This window comes from Gavia stellata, chromosome Z, assembly GCF_030936135.1.
Source record: "Gavia stellata isolate bGavSte3 chromosome Z, bGavSte3.hap2, whole genome shotgun sequence".
NCBI lineage: Eukaryota > Metazoa > Chordata > Aves > Gaviiformes > Gaviidae > Gavia > Gavia stellata.
In genome coordinates this window covers 71,580,744-71,601,099 of record NC_082637.1, presented here as the reverse complement: position 1 = coordinate 71,601,099, position 20,356 = coordinate 71,580,744, and the positions used below count along the sequence as shown (strand labels likewise).

Below are 20,356 nucleotides of genomic sequence, written 5' to 3'. Positions count from 1 at the left end.
CAGAATCCAAGTAGTCCTGGTGATTTTAATGAGATTACTCATTCAGTGGAACACAAATAATGACACAGAAAGAATGGCAGATTCTTTCGTAATGATAACAGTCACAGACAGCAACAGAGGAGTATTTATTTCTGATAGATGTAATTTAACTGAAACACTTAGAACACAGTTTACAAAAAAGAACTATTTTTTCAACAAGATTTCAAAAGTTGAACTACCTTTAACTAGGTAAAAGACAATTTGATCCCTACCACACCAATTTATAGTTTGCTAACTTTTGCTTAAGCCACTTGCAATTTGCAAGTGGAAATTTATGTGAAAGATTATTGGTTTATTTTCATTGAGTTGTAGGACAATTATTTAGTCAATAAATAGTGTCAGGGATATTGTACAAATCAGATCTTGAAGGAGTTCAACATGTTTTTTTGTGTGTACCTTCAGAAGTAAGGAAACGTAATAGAGATGAAGATGACAAAAAAGGGAAAGGTTTGAGTGTAGACAGAATGGCATTCTAAGTAAGAGGCTATGGAATAAAAAGTGGATGAAAAGGAGCCAAGAAAAAAGAGAAAATACTACAATCAACACAGGCTCTGGTAGGATCTTGACAGCCTGTAGTCCTCAATGCTGGATCAGCTTTACTCACTTTCTACACATTTACTACCCATTTTTCATGACAGATATTTGTCTCTTTGTGCTTTAAAACCTCTAATGAGAGAGATTCTTCAACTTTCTCATGCAATTTATTACAGTGCTTAACTAACCTCGTGTAGAAAGTATTCCATAATTCCTAACTTTACACGCTTTTCATGCTCTATATAATCAGTTTCACCTGGTAACCATAGAAGTATTTTAAAAAGCAGAGCCTAAATGAATTCTAACTGAAGGGCTGGGTGATGAGAAAAGTCTGTAAAACAAACCATAATCAAATAACATGAAGGCTTGTTTGGTCTTTGTGAAAGAACAGACTATATAGTTCAGTTTCTGGAAATGCAAAGTAGGGGAGACTAAGCTTTTCAAGACTGTTGTAAGGCAGTAAGATCCGTAACTTTCATTAGCAGCTAAATGCTCTGAAGTCTCAGTCACTGATGCCTAAGATTTTGTCATAGGATGTGAGCAGATTAGTTCAAAAGCCCATGCAACATCCATTTGCATGTCTAAGTGGAATATTTTGAGTCAAAATACAGGGAACAATTTGACTCAATATATGTCTTAACTGGATGGATAGTTAAGACAACTGATAAAATACATTAAATTGTGTAATATCATTAGCTCAGTGAAAAAAGCTATTATTCACACTGGAAAAATGGATCATGGATACAAGTACAAAACAATAATAAATGGATGGATGTATGACAAGTCACAACTTTTTATAATTCTTTTTTAGGAACAGAAAAGGTATTAGGAGGAAAATTGTTTCATTGTGCAGTTGACAGCACCTTGTCAGGTTAGCTTCATTGCTTATTATTTCCAATCAGGTGCTCTCTTTCCTGTCTTTCTTCAGTGAGGCTTTGATCACAGAATAATACAGGGTGGAAGAAACATCCAGAGATGTCAAGTCAAACCTCCTGTGTGAAGCAGGTCCAGCTGGAGCAGGTTGCTCAGGATCTGACCAGCTGAGTTCATTGTTTTGATTATTCATTTTGAATATTCATTTGATGCAGCAAAGCATGAAAGAAAACACTTTAAAATAGGTCCATATGATTATAAAACCAGAGAACTGGCACCAAACCTGAGTGGCGCATCCAATACCTATATCAGCAAGAACTTTTAAAAATAAGTAAGCAATTGTCTAGACTTCCAGTCTCCCTTGCTCGTTTTGACTGAAAAAACTTTATAAAATTCTGTTCTCGGGGGAAATTTTCTAGAACAAGAAGTTAAATTATTTCAGCGTGGAGTGAAACACTCATTTTTCTTTTCCAGCCAAATAAATTTCTTACAATAATACTGTCTTTTCATGTTTTATAAGAGTACAGAAAAACAGATGAAATAGTTGAATAGAACAGAACAATAGCTTGAAAAATGTAGCTGCCTTTCCTAACAGCAACTGTGGGTTTAACTTCTGGCAAGAGGTATAGTACAAATGTTGTTAAAGTCTCAGCCAGGAATTCTCTGCTTTAAAATTCCTGTTGGAGTACGGGCAGGTTTGTCACTCTTTTTTCCTGAAGCTGGATCTTAATGCCAAGTCTATTTAAACAGACATTATCTTTTCAAACGTCCTGGCTGAAATTCTGGCCCTACTGAAGTTAATAAGTTCCCCTCACTTCAACAGAGGCAAGATTTCAGCATATATGTTTGTAAAACATTTATTTACAGTACCTCAAAAAATTCAAGCCTTTTCCCACCTGCCTCTTGAGCCTACCATAATTTATTACCACGCACCTAACCTTTTGGGCCACATCTTACAAACCTTTACAGCCACATTCAGAAGTCTTTTGCAGATTTTTAATATTCTTAGTTGGCTTCCTAGGAAAACAAAGTTTACACAGTCGTGCTGCCTGTTCCTTTGTTTGCTTGTCCCATTGACTTTTAGCCCATTTTTCAATTTCAGCCAAATCTGATGGAAACTAGAGGTCTCACAGACATTACATCCATTCAAGGTAATATCCATGGAGTAGAAATCACAGAATCACTAAGGTTGGAAAAGACCTGTAAGATTATCAAGTCCAACCATCAACGAACACCACCATGCCCACTAAACCACGTCCACGATGCCTCGTCCACATGTTCCTTGAACACCTCCAGGGATGGTGACTCCACCACTTCCCTGGGCAGCTTATTCCAGTGTCTCACCACTCTCTCAGTAAAGAAATTTTTCCTAATATCCAGTCTGAACCTCCCCTGGTGCAACTTGAGGCCATTTCCTCTTGTCCTGTCACTCTTTGCTTGGGAGAAGAGACCAACACCCACCTCTCTGCAACCCCCTTTCAGGTAATTGTAGAGAGCGATGAGGTCTCCCCTCAGCCTCCTCTTCTCCAGCCTGAACAACCCCAGTTCCCTCAGCCGCTCCTCATAAGACTTGTGCTCTGGACCCCTCACCAGCTTCGTCGCCCTTCTCTGGACACGCTCCAGCACCTCAATGGCCTTCCTGTAGTGAGGGGCCCAAAACTGAACACAGCATTCGAGGTGCGGCCTCACCAGCGCCAAGTACAGGGGCACGATCACCTCCCTGCTCCTGCTGGCCACACTGTTTCTGATAGAGGCCAGGATGCCGTTGGCCTTCTTGGCCACCTGGGCACACTGCTGGCTCATCTTCAGCCGGCTGTTGACCAACACCCCCAGGTCCTTTTCTGCGGGGCAGCTTTCCAGCCACTCATCCCCGAGTCTGTAGCGTTGCATGGGGTTGTTGTGGCCAAAGTGCAGGACCCGGCACTTGGCCTTGTTGAACCTCATCCAACTGGCCTGGCTCCATCGATCCAGCCTGTCCAGATCCCTCTGCAGAGCCTTCCTACCCTCGAGCAGATCAACACTCCCACCCAACTTGGTGTCGTCTGCAAACTTACTGAGGGTACACTCAATCCTCTCATCCAGATCATTGATAAATACATTAAACAAGACTGGTCCCAAAACTGAGCCCTGGGGGGGTCTCTGCTTGTGACCGGCCGCCAACTGGATTTTGCTCCATTCACCACAACTCTCTGGGCTCGGCCATCCAGCCAGTTTTTTACCCAGCGAAGAGTGCACCTGTCTAAGCCACGATTTGCCAGTTTCTCCAGCAGAATACTGTGGGAGACAGTGTTGAAGGCTTTACTAAAGTCCAGGTAGACAACATGCACAGCCTTTCCCTCACCCACTAGGCGGGTCACCTGGTCATAGAAGGAGATCAGGTTGGTCAAGCAGGACCTGCCCTTCATGATCCTGTGCTGGCTGGGCCTGCCCCTTTGGTTGTCCTGTACGTGCCCTGTGAGTGCCCTCACGATGAACCTCTCCATAATCTTAATAAATGTAATATTCAGTGCTGCTTCCCTGTGAGCTCAAATGCTAATACTTCTGTTCATGTGGCTTGCCAACCAGCCTGCGCTTTGCCTGAAACATGGCGTGGCGTGCTTTACGCCTTATGCAGGGGAGTTAAATGGTGTGGGATGGGGTCAGAGTTTGGGGTTGTAACCTGGGAACAGGTTATTTGGGGAAGACAGCCAGCCGATGTTAGTTCCACAGGCTCTGGAACAATTTGCTGTACTACTGCAGGCATTACGACTACATTACAAATTTGCAGTCTGCTAACAAGAAGTTCGCTGACCTGTGGTTTGGAGTCGGCTGTTCACTGCCACATGGGCCCAAAAAGGTTATGTGGGGCCCAAAGGGGCTACGGAGTGTCACACAACCCACACTTCAGCCGTATGATTCAAATATGAGCACTGATGACCCATGACAGAGGGTGAAATACTGCCCGCTGGTACCACCTGCCAGGCACCAGGACGTCTTTATAACTTTTAAATCCGAGGACTTCAACTACAATCTTCGCAGCGGCTGCGGGGTACTGCAAACCCGAGAGGGAGGCGCCGCCAGTTTGCTTCTCACCGTTCCCCCCAGGCCTCGAGGGCCGCCACGCGTTTACCCTGCCTTCACGCGGGACTGTGCGGCGGCCGTTCGGGGCCCTCAGCGAGAGGAGCCGCGGCCCCTACTCCGGCCACGCCGTGGCGGGGCGGAGCGGCGGTCTTTGGCGCTGCCGGGCTGCCGTCGGGGGGCGGGGCCGCAGCGGCAGCCATGGCGGCGCCCGTCGTGCCGGAGAGCGATAGGTACCAGCCGCTCCGGTGGCAGCGCCTCTCCTGTCCCTACCCGCAATCCCGCCGCGGCGGGCCGGGGCCGGGGCCGAGGCCTGGGCCTGGGCCTGGGCTTCGGGCAGTGCGGGCGCGCGGCGGGGCCTACGTGACTCTCACCGCCTCTTCTTCTGCGCAGTATCCGCAGGGCCGTGTCGCTGCTCAACGCCGTCGACCCGGGCCGGTTCCCGCGGCTCCTCTCCCGCCTCCTCCAGAAGCTGCACCTGAAGGTTGGCGGGGGGCGGGGGGGGAAGCCCGCTGGGGCCGTGTTCAGCGGCCATCGGTGCCCGCTGGGTGCGGCGTGGCGGAAGCGGGGGCTTCGCGTGCGCGGGGGGCGGGCTGGGCCGCCGCGGGCAGACGCGGGGTGCAGCCGGGTCCTGCCGGGGCTTTGGCTGCGCTGCTGCGGGCGGTGCCGCAGGAACGGCGCTGCGACGCGCGGTGGCGGTGCACCCGAGGCAGGCGGCCTGCCGAGTCCCGCTGCTTTCCCGCCCGCCCTCCTGCTGCGTCCTGCCGGCGCCGTGGGCAGCCGGGCCTTCCCTGCCGGGGGACGCGAAGGGAGCAGAGCCGAGCCGAGCCGGGAGGAGCTCTGGCCCTCCTCTGCCCAAGGGCTGCAGAGTTGTCTTTCTGGGACAGACGCGACACGCTGTTTTGCTAAGGGACCATTGCTTCAGTTTTTTTAAAAAGTAGTTTTGATCTTAATTTCATTCATCACTAATTGTTCAGAACTGTTTCAGGTGAATGAAATAAGAACCAGTAATGAATGGCAGACGGTGAATGGTGCGAGAACCAGTAATGCTTGTTATAACCGGTTTCCATTGCCTCCAGGTGCTGGTGTCTCTGAGAATGCTCTCAGAGAAGACAGAAGTTCCTCGGCTTTTTGCACAAACTCTGCTCTTGCCCTCTCAGGGGAAAGTCTAAATGCGTATATATGGGTTTTTTTTTTTCCTATTCCTGTATGTCCATCGACCAAAGCCATCTGTGGAATTGAGGTTAAAAATAAAGTCCATAACTTTTAGTGAATATTTTTGTCGTCTTTACAGAAGTTTTTTTTTTTAATTGCAGAATAAATAATAAAGAAAAATAAAGAAATAAAATCAGTAGTCAGGTTTCATCATGCAGTGCCAAAAAATCAAATGGAGACTAAATCTAATCTTGGCATTAAATATTGCAGGGGAAACTGTAAGATAACTGCTAAAACAGAAATTATTTTCTGGAGTTTCTTTATCTTTCAGTGTCAGATTTTGTTTATTCCCTTGTTTTGTGTTTAGAAAAAATATAAAAAGAAATACAGAATTTGTTTCCTATACACATATATATACAAACAAAACATTAAAATATTTCAGGTTAGGAGCAGCATGGATAGAAAATGCAAACTATTAAAGGTCATAATTCTGAGACTATAAAGATTGTTTTGAATATTTGATTCAATTGCTGATTTTATTCCTACCAAAATCACTAGCTTGGATGCTGCTTTTATTGCCGAGGGTTTTCTCAATTGTTTTGGATAGTTATTAACTCATTAGTAACTGGAAAGTGTCACCAACTTTTTTTTTTCTTTTTTGTTTTTAAACTACTCAGTAGTAGTTCAGTAGCTCTTTGCAGTCTTAATCAGAGTTTACACGAGCTGGAGTGGTCTTTTTAATTTAGCCCACTCAGTCAATCTCATGAATCGTTCAGCTGGCCTTTCCAAAGTAGCTGACTCCAGGGCATGTTAAATTGCTAGAAAATTTAAATAAACTTACTTGCCTTAACAAAGCAGATACCCAGAGCTCTCCATTTCGTTCTAATATCTAATGATTCAAATAGTGTTTCTATTTTGATATTTTTGTTACAGACATTGTGATCACTGACGTTTTTGTGTAATTGCTTCATTTTGTTTATTCTGACAGCTCAATTGCTTTTTTGTGTAGCTTTGCAGTTTTGGATTGCTAAGAGAATTACTAAATATGGTGTTTTGATGTCTGTAGCATAGATTTGTTAGTAATTAGGTTTTAAAAGATGGCAATATCTGCATTTAAATTACTATTTAATTTGCTATAGTATAATAAATAAAACTGCTGTGTTTTAAAAGTGCAGCACATTCTCAGTAATCTTCAGTAACACAGTAAGCTATAGATTCAAATCTGACTTTCAAAATAAGCATACATTAGGCCTTTATTTCCTTTATAACAACATGGGTGGTTTTCAGAAGAATATCCAGAGTGGAAGAAGCATATGTAACTAACTTCGCTATGGTTTTGCCTTCTGCTTTCTTTGGGGTCTGATTCAAGTAACACACTTTGTACTTCTCTTATTTTTATTTATAAAAGGTTGTTGGAGATGATCTGATAGCTGAAAGAAAAATATTTCTTTAGTGTCTCTCGGGTGCAAAGAGAAAGCATTTTCTTGTGATCTATTTTAAGTAATCCTGATAAATTCTCATGTGATAACTGTTGGCTTTTAATTTTGATTTTCAGTGAGTGGAAATGCATCATATTTTTCTGTTGGAAAAGAGCTTTACTTTGTTATTTCTGTTTAGAAACAACTGAACAGCCAGTATGTTTATAAAAACGGGGGGAAATTTTCTGTTTTGATAAGTATGTTTTTGATTGCTAAATGGAATGTTAGGCCTAACCATTTTTGTGCTTCAGACTGAAAGTAGCTTCAGTGAAGAGGAGGAAGAAAAACTTCAAATAGCTTTTTCGTTGGAAAAGCAGGATCTTCATCTAGTTCTTGAAACTATATCATTCATTTTGGAACAGGTACTTTGTTTCTATCCTTATGAATTGATAAATATGTATTTCTTTTATCTGATTGTAGATTGAAAAAATATAAAAGTCAAGTTAAAAATGAATTAGTGAAAACATGTCTCTGTAGCATATTATGTATATTGGAGACATGATTTAATTGCTTTTGTTTGCATGCCTTCCTGATTTGGGTTGGAATCATTGCATTTGTGGAGTGAGTTTCCAGCTAATGTAAATATAGGCGGTGAAAGCAAGCTCTGTGTGATTCCAAGAGATGTGTTGATAATTATGAGAAAAAGTCTTTCCTCTTATTCATTGTAAGCAAGCTAGCCATGCATTTTTTCAGTTCCTGTAAGGAAAATATTAGATGGCATTATTGAGCATGGTTTAAGTTACATGAAATGTCAGTTATGGGAAATTTTCATGCATAGAAGCAGTCTGTACTTAGGTGAACAGGTGTACCTGATGTAGCTGTAGTATCTGAATGAATAGGTGACTACATGCTGTAGAGCTAAATATCCTGTAAACAGAGAAGGTTTTCTAGTTTGACAGTCTACCACTACTGAGGCTGGGAAGCAAATGTATTACCTGGTAAATATGGTAACTTTCTAAGAATTTGTCACAGCCATGATGTTATCAATCCATTTCATGCAAGTATAGTAAGTGTAGTCTGTGCAGAGGGCATGCATACTGATGGTCTGTTGTGGGATTTGAATCTTGCCCTTTCTTACATGTGTCAGTTTATGATTAGTTCACTTAGTTAACGCATTCAACAGCATTAGAAAGAAAACAAACAGTCCTCACTATGGCTCCTATCCACTGAAAAATCAAACCAAAACCTGAGGTCACATCCAGACTGGAATTTTGATTTTTTCATCTCAACCAGAGAGCAAATTTACCTGTTTTATTGCCCGGTCCTAATTTCATCTGGTTGCTTCATTTATATGGTAATTACTGAAGATGAACAGAAGAAGCAGTTTGGTCTCCTCTAGGACTTACTACTTTTGCATTTAAAAAAAAAAAAAGGGAAGGATATTGATATCTGCCCAAAGAATGCCAGATGGAAAATGTGTTGTATGAGGAGTATTTTTTTTTTTCCTGCCCCCCTCCCCCCCTGGTGCTCATGGAGTCCTGTTTTGAAAGTGGAGATCAGCGTACTATATAGAGTGTTTGCCACAAAAATTGATGCTAATAGGGAGGTTATATCTAACTCGCCTATTTTGGGAAACTGTTCCTGTCTCTTTAGAATATTACCTCGTAGTTCAGGCTTTCTTGAACAGTGTGAATTTGGAAAAGTTGTCCTTTCTTCATAGTCACAATTGACTTCCAAGCCCAGGGTTTTTTCAGTGGTAGCTGCTTTGGCATTATATACAGTGGAAACATATACACACACTCAGATCTAGCTTGTATTTGCATGTTTTCATAGTTTGTCTATCTTGAGAAGAATCGTTTGTAATACTGCATTTTGAGATACAATTGAGATAGAAAAGTTTAACTATCTTCTCAGTCAGAGGAGTAAGATGAACAAGATGCTTGCAGTCCCACAGTAGAGTTGCTAGTAAAAATCTTGTGTGGACACGGTGGCCATCTGTGGTAGAATATATCTGGCACAACTTGTAGAGCAGTACTTGGCAACAGCAGTTATTTTTCCTTTAAACAGGCAGTCTATCATAATTTGAAGCCTACTTCATTGCAACAGCAGCTGCAAAGCATTCACCTGGATCAAGACAAGGCTGAAGCATTTGCCAGTGCATGGGCGGCTGCAGGTCAAGATATGATTGAAAAGTTCAGGCAGAGAATTTTGACCCCTCAGAAGGTAATGTTTTTTTTCTAAGAGAGAATAAAGCTGTGTAGGATTACTTTAAAGCAAGGAGTTTAAAGTAAGATACAAAATTTGTGACAAGCCAAGGTACTGGAAAATAAAAAGGGTACTTACTAGCTAGTAGATAAATGTGATCGGGGCAGCGGAGTTGCATTGTCTTAAAGAGATGTTACATGTTAGCTGAGCTGCTGCAACTGTTGGAACCTGACTATATATGCACTGTTAGCAATGTAGAGTAATGCAACCTACATACTATTTGGAGATGTTTGTGAACATGCTTTGCAATAGGGTAAAATGTGGGGCAGGGACAATTGTAGTGGTTTAGTTCATGGGTTTAGCTCATCAGCCTGTTGATTCTCTGTCCTTAAAGTGTATCTGAGCTCTGGACATCTTTAATTTTGTAAGCTGGTTGGGTGGTGCATTTTATGAGATACTTACTATGATTTTGAGATACTTTTCTATGATGGCATAGTAGTCTTGCTTCATATGTGCCTGTTACCAGTTAAAACTTTGGTACATGCTGTGGAAGTCTTATTGTATCTTTAGGCAGAAATGTCTACATCTATGAGAAGGTATAATAACGTCCTTCTCTTGATTCACAGTAAGCCTTCAACTGCATTAGAAGATGTATACAAAACACATCAGTGTCAGACTGGATCAAATGGTTCAAAAGAATTGTGGAACACTGACTCAATTGTTCTCACTTTATTTTTATCATTGCTGTATATCTTGCTGGGATAAGATTCAGTTTGTTACTTTATGATTTGGTTAGTAAAATATACATAGAAAGTAAATTTTAGATAGAAGGTACACATGTTACACTGACAAAACTAGAACAACATAATTTATACCAGCAGGTTTACACCTAAATAAACCTGTAATTTTATTTAGGTGTAAAATGCACATTTTGAGAAGACAAGAGATGTCTGTGGAGCAGACTAAAGATACTCAGAATTGCATCACAGATGATTTTTCCAAAGTATTTAAACTTGATCCTTTGTAAAACTGGGTAATTTTAGACAAAAAACTTACAGAATTTTCATGTGCAAAATTATAGTAACTCAACAAACCTAACCAAATGACTGATAGTGTAAGTATGTGAAAAAAATTTGACTTGAACAAGACATTTTGGGCTTCTGTCTTTGAGATAACATTTACCAATGCCAAGCATACAATTTCCAAAGTTTAAATGGTCAGTGATACAGTGAGTATATAGGCAAGTATGACTGTCCGTTGAAGGAAGTAATTTGAAAACCAAGTGAAATCATGGAACGTTGTAAAGGTAACTTTTCAGAATACAGCATATGTGTGCAGAATGGAAGGCAATTCTGAAGATAACCTACAAAGCAGCTGTCTGAGAATTTTCTTCAGGCAGACTGTGCTCTAATACATATTTTACTGCTGGGTCTTCAGCGCATGAGAAACTAATAAAAACACCTTTAATCCTCTTTTATTTGGGGCTTGTACCACACACACCTGTGGTCCTTCTGTGACCTAGTTTGGGGCTGACATTGCTCTGTTTCTTGTCTGCAGTTTTGTGAGCCCTGCAACATATAATGCTTTTGGCGTATGTTACAGTTTTGGAGATTCTTCGTGACTTCACCACGATCTCATATAATGGAATGGCATTTTGTTAGTATATTACATCCTATATAAAGCAGTTTTAAACTGTTGTTTGTAATTAAGCTTGCAGAAAAGCAACTGTGGAAATATCGTAGTGCAACTTACTTGTTTTTTTTTTAGCATGAAAACAGGTTTAAAGGTAGGTGTGTGCCTCTACATATGCTTAAAGCATCATTTCACTCCCTTTTTTCTTGTCTTTTACTAGCCTAGATGACAAGTTGAGTATCAGTGTGAGTGTAGACTCTAAGGTATATTTTGTTTGAACTTGAATTTACTTTCTCAGTTTGTTCTGAAAACATCTAAATCCCGTAGACTTCAGTTGAGTGAAAAACTCAAAGTTCAAGAGAACTTTTCCTTAACACAAAGCCTCAGTTCACAGAACTGATTGCTAAATGAAGTATTTATTCTGCTAACAAGACACACAGAGGCAAAAGATTTTAAAATTGCATGGGATAAGGGCAGAAGAACTTGCCACTTCCTTATAATACTATGAATCTCTGGGTAATGTCTTAGGAGTGCGGTAGATGACTGCATGATCCCTTCGTTATTTGCTTCTATATTCTCTAAGTAATTGTGTATCAGCACATCTTCACTGTATTATCCTTTTATATCTTGAGAAATAGTGGGCAAGGTATTCTGTTACTTGTGATACATTGCTACAGTAGCCTACTTGCTGTAAGTTTTCATCAGCATCTCGAATTAAAGGTAAAAAAATGTTATAATCCTGAAAAATACTTAGACCAGAGTGCTAGCTTTTTAATTAGATTTACACTTGAGATTTTTAGATTGATTTAGAGATTATATTAACTTCTTTCTTTGTAAAACGTGATGTATATCCCATTATTAATACTCTCTGCAACATGTATATATGGATATAATGTTTAAAACAATTGACCCTACAAATGTGCCCTCTGTGTAGGTACTTCTTTACACAGCCACATATGAGTTAGTGATTTGTGCCGTTCACTTCTCCCACAGAAGCAATATTAGGTACATAAAAAGAATATGACCATTCTGTTGTTATAATTGTCAGCAACATAATCACAGAATGGTTGAGGTTGGAAGGGGCCTCTGGAGGTCACCTGGTCCAGGCTCTCTGCTCAAGCAGGGCCACCTGTAGAGGCAGAGACTCCTGTGTTTCAGTTTGTGCCCATTGCCTCTTGTCCTGTCACTGGGTACCACTGAAAAGAGCCTGACTCCATCCTCCTTGCACCCTCCCTTCAGGTATTTATATACATTGATGAGATCCCCTTTGAGTCTTCTCCAGGCTGAACAGTCCCAGATATCTCAGCCTTTCCTCATATGTGAGGTGCTGCAGTCCCTTCATCATCTTAGTGGATCTTTGCTGGACTCTCTGCAATGTGTCCATGTCTCTCTTGTACTGGAGAGGCCAGAACTGGTAATAGTACTCCCGATGTGGCCTTGCTGGGACTGAGTAGAAGGGAAGGATCACCTCCCTCAGCCTGCTGGCAATATTCCTCCTAATGCAGCCCTAGATACCATTCGCCTCCTCTTCTGTAAAGGCACATTGTTGGCTTATGCTCAACTTGGTGTCCATCAGGACCCCCACGTTCTTTTTCGTAAAGCTGCTTTCCAGCTGGGTGGCTCCCAGCACATACTGGTGCCTGGGGTTGTTCCTCCCCAGCTGCAGGACTTTGCACTTCCCCGTGTTGAATTTCACGAGGTTCTCGTCAGCCTGTTTCTCCTGCCTGTCCAGGTCCCTCTGGATGGCAGCACAACTTTCTGGTGTATCAGCCACTTCTCCCAGTTTTGTGTCATCTGTGAACTTGCTGAGGGTACACTCTGTTCGATCATCCAGATTTAATGAAGATGTTGAACAGAACTGGATGCAGTATTTGCCCCTGGGGTACACTGCTAGTTACTGGCCTCCAACTAGACTTTGATCCTCTGATTACCACTCTCTGGGCCTGGCCAGTTTTCAATCCACCTCTCTCTCTGTATCATCAGCATATGTCAACAGCTTGTCTATGAGGATCTATGGGACACAGTGTCAAAGGACTCCCTGAAGTCAAGGTAGACCCTATCCACTGCTCTCACCTTGTCTACCATGCCTGTCATTTTATTGTAGAAGTTTATCAAGTTGGTTAAGCCTGACTTCCCTATTGTGAATTCATGCTGACTACTTCAGGTCACCTTCTTGTTCTTCATGTGCCTGGAAATGGCTTCTGGGATTAGTTGTTCCATCACCGCCTCAGGGACTGAGGTGAGGCTGACCAGCCTTTAGTTCCCTGGGTCCTCCTTCTTGAAGATAGGAGTGACATTTGCTGTCCTTAGGAGTCTTGAGGATTAGTTGGATTTTTTTTTGTTTGTTTGGGTAGCTGGCTTTTTTTAAAGACTCTTGATTTATTCATGCTCTGTGTATGGTTGAAGTTGCATTCATATTGATGTTTTTTTTGTCAAGTGTACCTTGTAGTTTTATTAGTGATTCAGATTCTAGAAATACAGGAGTTACTGTACTGGATCAGAAAATCTGTTCATTGTGTATCCTGTCTTTGGCACCTTGGATGGAAGCATAGGGGTGGAATCCTCTAGTTAACCTGTTTAATGAAAGCTTCTGCCTCACTTCATGAGTTAGAAGCTGTCTTACACCCTTGAAGCAGATTGTTTATCACTTGCGAGATAACCTATCTAATGAACCTGGTGGTTTCAGTCTGTGTACTTGCCTGATTTCTGATTTTCTACCACTTGAGGGAAAAGTGATATGTATTGATATTTTTTAAAAACAATAATATATCCATTATCTTTTGATTTTAACATATATCCCCTTTTTATTGTGAGAAATACTAAAGAAGAGTGTGTTCTTTCTTGTTTTTATTTTAAGCTACATAGTCCTTGATGTCTTGCCTTCATTCCATGGAAGTTTCCTTTTTGTAATCCTTCATGTTATCTGTCTCTGACATATTTCTGCTATATTTTGGAAGAAGCTAATGTGACTAGGGTATAAGATGGGCTTGCCTGGAATATTAATACTTTATGCAGTGATTTTATAATAAAGGTGTCCCTCAGGGGCCTGGACTGGGACCAACACTATTTAGTGTCTTCATCAATGACATAGTGGGATTGAGTGCACCCTCAGCAAGTCTGTGGATGACACCAAGCTCAGTGGTGCAATTGATTTCCTAGAGGGAGGGGATGCCATCCAGAGTGACCTTGACAACCTTGGGGAGTGGGCCCATGTGAACCTCATGAAGTTCAACAAGGCCAAGTGTGAGGTCTTGCTCCTGGCTCGGGACAATCTCAGGAATCAATACAGACTGGGGGATAAATGGATTGAGAGCGGCCCTGCAGAGAAGGACTTGGAGATACTGGTGGATGAAAAATAGGACATGAGCCGGCAATGTGTACTTGCAGCCCAGAAAGCCAATCGTATCCTGGGCTCTATAAAAAGAAGGGTGGCCAGCAGGGCTAGGGAGGTGATTCTCCCTCTCTACTCTGCACTGGTGAGATCCCACCTGGAGTACTGCATCCAGCTCTGGGGTGCTCAGAACAAGAAAGACATGGACCTGTTGGAGTGGGTCCAGAGGAGGGCTGTGAAAATGACACAAGGGCTGGGACACCTCTGCTATGAAGAAAGGCTGAGAGAACTGGGGTTGTTCAGCCTGGAGAAGAGAAGACTCCAGAGAGATCTTATCACGGCCTTTCAGTACTTAAAGGAGGCTTATAAGAAAGATAGAGGGAGACTTTTTACCAGGGCCTGTAGTGGCAGGCCAAGAGGCAATGGTTTGAAACTGAAAGAGGATAAATCTAGATTGAATATAAGGAAGAAATTTTTTATGATGAGGGTGGTGAGACACTGAAAGAAGTTGCCCAGAGAAGCTGTGGATGCCCCATCATTGGAAGTGTTTGAAGTCAGGTTGGACAGGGCTTTGAGCAATGCAATCTAGTGACAGATGTCCCTGCCCGTGGCAGGGGGGGTTGGACTAGGTGATCTTCAAAGGTCTCTAACAACCCAAACTGTTACATGATTCTATGATGTCGTGGTTTAAGCCCAGCCGGACTAATCACCACACAGCTGCTCACTCACTCCCCTTCCTCAGCTGGACAGGAGAGAAAAAATATGAAGAAAAGGCTCGTAGGTCGAGGTAAGGACATAGGGAGATCACTCACCAACCACCATCATGGGCAAAATAGACTTGACTTGGGGAAATTAGTTTAATTTATTACCAATCAAAATCAGAGTAGGATAATGAGAAGTAAAACCAAATCTTAAAAAAACAACACCTTCCCCCCACCCCTCCCTTCTTCCCGGGCTCAACTTCACTCCCGATTTTTTTCCTACTTCCTCCCACCCAAGCGGTGCAGGGGGACGGGGAATGGGGGTTGCGGTCAGTTCATCACACGTTGTTTCTGCCGCTCGTTCCTCCTCACACTCTTCCCCTGCTCCAGCGTGGGGTCCCTCCCACAGGAGACAGTTCTCCACGAACTTCTCCCAACGTGGGTTCTTCCCACAGGCTGCAGTTCTTCACAAACTGCTCCAGCATGGGTCCGTTCCACGGGATGCAGTCCTTCAGGAACAGACTGCTCCAGCGTGGGTCCCCCGCGGGGTCACAAGTCCTGCCAGCACACCTGCTCCAGCGTGGGCTCCTCTCTCCACGGCTCCACAGGTCCTGCCAGGAGCCTGCTCCAGCATGGGCTTCCCACAGGATCACAGCCTCCTTCAGGCATCCACCTACTCCAGCGTGGGGTCCTCCACGGGCTGCAGGTGGATATCTGCTCCACTGTGGACCTCCATGGGCTGCATGGGGACAGCCTGCCTCACCATGGTCTGCATCACAGGCTGCAGGGGAATCTCTGCTCCAGTGCCTGGAGCACCTCCTCCCCCTCCTTCTTCCCTGACCTTGGTGTCTGCAGAGTTGCTTCTCTCACATATTCTCGCTCCTCTCTTCTCCGGCTGCCGCTTCCCGGTTTTTTCCCCCTTCTCAAATATGTTATCACAGAGGCGCTACCACTGTTGCTGATTAGCTCAGCCTTGGCCAGTGGCAGATCCGTCTTGGAGTCGGGGCATTGGCTCTATCAGACATAGGAGAAGCTTCTAGCAGCTTCTCACAGAAGCCACCCCTGTAGCCCCCCCGCTACCAAAGTGCTGCCACGCAAACCCCAATACATATGAATTCAGATTATTTCTTTTTCTTTCATACTCTTTTAAAAGTACATACGGGCTTTTTGGTTGTCGCTGCGTATTTGGTAGGGGCTTTTACTGACCTGTTCAGGTGGTGTGTAGGGCTACATATTAATTTAGAAATCAGAGTGTGTGTGAATATTTCATGCTTTCGCTTGCCATGTGCTTTTCTGTACACTTACCAACTTTGAATATTCTTTATAACCGCTTTAGTGGGTGTATGCATGGGATTGCTCATCTGAATCCGAGTGCAGAATCAGGGTCATGATTAGTATTACTGAGACCCTGATATTTCCAGCATGAGAGGGTGTTCGGGGAAACTATGTACAAGATAGATTTTAGTAGAACATTTTAAAACGAAGGTAACATTCCAGTTAGGTCTTTCTTAGTTACATTGCAAACTCTTAAGTGCCAAAATAATTCTGAGTCTCTTCTGGCATCTGGTACTTAGAAGCTGTGTGTTTTGGAAGTACTGAAGTGCTGCCACTAGGTTTGTTTTCTGTAGCATACACAAGAAGGACCAGGAACTAATCTTTCATTTCTGTTTTAAGACAACATAAAATGGTTGATAGTTTTCTTTTTTTTAGACGTATGGTTTGCACATCACACAAACATTGGAACCTTTGGGCAAATTGAAGGAAGAAGTGTGGGTTGATTAACTTATGGCCAAAACTAGTGGGTAGCTGACTGTCCAAGATTATTATTTCATAATATTACTAATTAATCTGGCTTATTGCCAGTTTTTAGAGAATGGGCCACTGCATCTTCTGGCTTGCAGTAGTGCTCAGGTTTGGACTCCAGACCACTAGTTATTATGAGAAGTAATTTCTTACAGATACTTTGCTTGTATTGACATGTTGTTTCTTTTAAACCAGATTCTTTTCTTGCCTGCTAACTACAACTTGGTAGAAACTAGTGCTCTGGGTCTGTCAGTTCTATGCAAGAGATGTAGGTGGTAATGCTCTGCCTGATAGCTTTGTTAGGGTGACAAGCCAAATTAAGTTCGTTAGAGCAACAAAACAAGTATTTCCCAGAATACTGATTAGGTGAAGTTTTCTGTGGTGCATTGAACACTACTTGTAATTGTTAGAGAAAAAATTGTTCTTTTTTGAACGTAGGTCTTTGAAATTTTTTGGTGCAGATTGCTCTTTAATAGTATATATTTTCTCACTTCATCTTTTCATTTTTCTTCACTGAACTATAGGCAGTCTTCAGCTGCACATGGTTATTAATTATATATAGACTCCTGTTGCATTAATTGGTTCTTTGAATTTTTACTTGTATGGCAGTGCCTTTATTATATTATTTCTGCTGTATAATACAATCCTAGTCGATTAGAGTGATGGTATTTATATCAGTTTTATCTTTGAATGCATTCTTAATTTGGCCTCTAGAATGATAGGCCAGTGATAATAGTCTGATATCAATCTGGTCCAGTTTTTAAGTCTTTGCTTGGTAATGTATCAGTTTAGAAATCAGGGCACATATTGATCAGATTAAATGTATTTTTTCCTCTCTGCGAAGAAGAGCAAGCTTCTTAGTAGGGTTCACTGTGAATTCTCATGGCAATTTTTCATCAATTTCATTGCTTTTCTCCCCCTCCCCCTAGATTATGACCTCTCTACGGTTTTTGGTACTCTGTGTAAATCTGTTTTAAAGGCAGGTCAAGCTAAATGCCTCATAGATTTCTTGTTTCGGAAAACTATTCAGGGTATCTTTAAAATATATGTAATATAAAAGATGAAAGTCCTATGCTGCCAAGCAGAAGTTTTTTTATAGCCTTCAGACAGCATTACTTAATATAATGATGTGTGGGAATGCAGCTAGAGAAATTACGTACCTAAAATTCTTCACAGAGCTGTCAATTCTGTATTGACTGGCTGTTTGAAGCCATATGGGAAAAACTCTGAAAGTAGTTTTCTCAGAAACTGGCCTCCTTGCTAAGGGGTGTATATGTAATGTGAATATGTTAAACTCCCCCTGCTAAACGCTGGCAAATCTGCAGAAATACTCTGAAACACATGCATCCTATGGTGGTTATGACAAAAAAGAAGAGAATGGGTGTGCTCTGTGTGTGTGTCATGGGGGAAAAAGTCTTTCTGATATCAGAAGAAATGCAAAATAAGGAGGAATACAGCTCAAACAGAAAGAATCTTTCAGTTTCTTGTTAGTGTCTGATCCCGTAGTCATTCTTACAGTGACAAACAGAGGTCATAAAGACAGTGTCATACCTACAGGCATTGTCACAATGAATTGTGAACCAACTTGCATTACATGATGCCATCACAAACAGTGGCAAAGAGAAGGCAAATGATGAAAGATGTAGTAAAGACACAGTTTTATACCTACTGAGATTTATTTTAATAGCCAGCTACAGCACAACTGAGTCTGTTTAATCTTCCACTGGCACAGCTTTATTAGTAGATACTTTAATTGTTTACAATTTTTAGGTACTACTTCTTGAGGATTTTTTTTGATGAGTTTCTTCCTACCCTTCTTACTCTCTTCTACCAAGAAGTTCTACCAAGAAAGTGTAAATGATAAAGATGGGAAGAAGGTACATTTTGAGAATGTTTAAAAATATCTGAAACATCTGTCCTGTTCCTACATGCAAAATAGCATCTTTTAAGGTTATAAAAGAGTACCATGCTTATCTTGTGTGACTTCTAGTGTAATACAAGCCATAATTTTTCTTCAATATTTAAAAGAGCTTTTGAAACAGGGGTCTGGTGGTGATTGCAAGGCTTGAAATTACAGGTAATTTCTGGGGTATTTTTTATGGTTAATAAAAATGTGTGCCTTATCTCTAATAAAAATCTGTTTAACTTCATCTTCCCACCATTGGATCTTGCTATATATTCTTCTGCTAGATACAACAGCCAATCAGCTATGACCTTTCCATATAAGTCCTCGTAGACTGGTATATATTTTTACTGCAACAAGGTGCCCACAAATTTCCCAGAGAGGGAGAGAGCACAACAGCACTTCTACCTTTTGCACAAAGTGAACCCCTAAATACTAGGGTTTTGGGAACTTGAATGCTGCTTCTAATGTTTGTCATATAGTCCTTTTCTGTTTGGTTTCAACCTAGCTGCTTATGTGTTAAAAATACATGTAAAGATGAAAACCTGCAGTAATTTCAATTAGGGAAAAGTCTTTTGAAGTTGTTGCTTCTCAGCACTAGTCTTGCTCTACCAATTTCATGTCATATTATTTCGTTTCCTCCCTTTTGAAGTACACTGGTACTTTTTGGTGTGTGTCTTTTTACTTTTTTAAATTCAAAGATTAAATATGTGTGAGGGGTTTTGGTTTGAATATTGAATTAAGAAGTCTGAAAATACCGCTTTTCCTGGCGTATGTGCTAAGTAAGGTTTGCCAAGAGAAATAGGTCTTTGTGCTTGCAGAAAAAAATATGGGACGTCAGAGGAAAGTAACCTTCCAGGAGAGAGCCAGTCTTGGATGAAGAATCTAGTTCATCTTACACAATCATCAAATAAGGTGGCTTTAGGTACATAATTTGTGCAGATTTTCCTTTTAAGAGTTAAATCGCAGTCTCTTTTTCTATTTTTAATACGCTCTTAATATTCAAATCCTCTCTGAGAGGTAACTGAGGTACTGGATTTTTGGCTTGCTCCTCTTGCTTTTTCTAGCATTAATTATAAGCTGAAACTCTCAGTTTACAAAGTTAAAAAACTTATTGCTCCTCATTTTATTTATTTTCTGCTTCCTGAAGTTACTGATATCATTAGGGAAAGTTGTGGTGGGGGATCTGAGGGTTGCACAGCAAACAGAATGCATAGCCTATGGCTCTGTTCAGTGCCTCTCTATCCCCCGGCTTGGTTTAACCACTCAACTGGGTCTTTGGCCCAACCTATCTTCAGTCCATTGGTCTTACAGTGCCTTCTTTTGAGGCTAAGATACAAAGCCACATAAATAGTTTCTCTTTGTTTTTTAAACTTTTAGAGTTTTTTTCCTATGGGAATTGTGTTCTATTTGGTCAATCTTTCTACAGGATTCTGTCAATTCACTGTCCGTCTGCCTGACCCAATCCAACCCCTTCCTTGCTGTGATGTTACAACTACCACTCCTTCTAGTTAGAGACAATCATAGCATGTGGTACTACTTCAGAGCCTAGAAGATTATTCTTGTCTACTGGTGAAAAACATAGTTGCTGCTTTCCTTTCTGTTTTGTTTTGTTTGTCTGTTTGCTCATGGTCTTGCAGTATTTGTGAGATTAAGGCACAATCAGTTTCGACATCGCATTCTAGTACTGTGACTAGATAGATAA

At 41.7% G+C, this 20,356-nt stretch overlaps 1 protein-coding gene across 1 annotated transcript in view; it reads left to right on the top strand.

Moving 5' to 3' along the window:
* The first annotated feature begins 4,702 nt into the window (after positions 1-4,702).
* The window catches only part of COMMD10 (COMM domain containing 10), a 115,804-nt gene continuing 100,150 nt past the window's right edge, over positions 4,703-20,356 (top strand). Inside the window, exons 1-4 of the mRNA XM_059834065.1 lie at positions 4,703-4,736; positions 4,897-4,987; positions 7,388-7,498; positions 9,144-9,299. Of these exons, the coding sequence (XP_059690048.1) occupies positions 4,705-4,736; positions 4,897-4,987; positions 7,388-7,498; positions 9,144-9,299 (390 nt within the window). The 5' untranslated portion in view covers positions 4,703-4,704. The remainder of the gene's footprint in view (positions 4,737-4,896; positions 4,988-7,387; positions 7,499-9,143; positions 9,300-20,356) is intronic.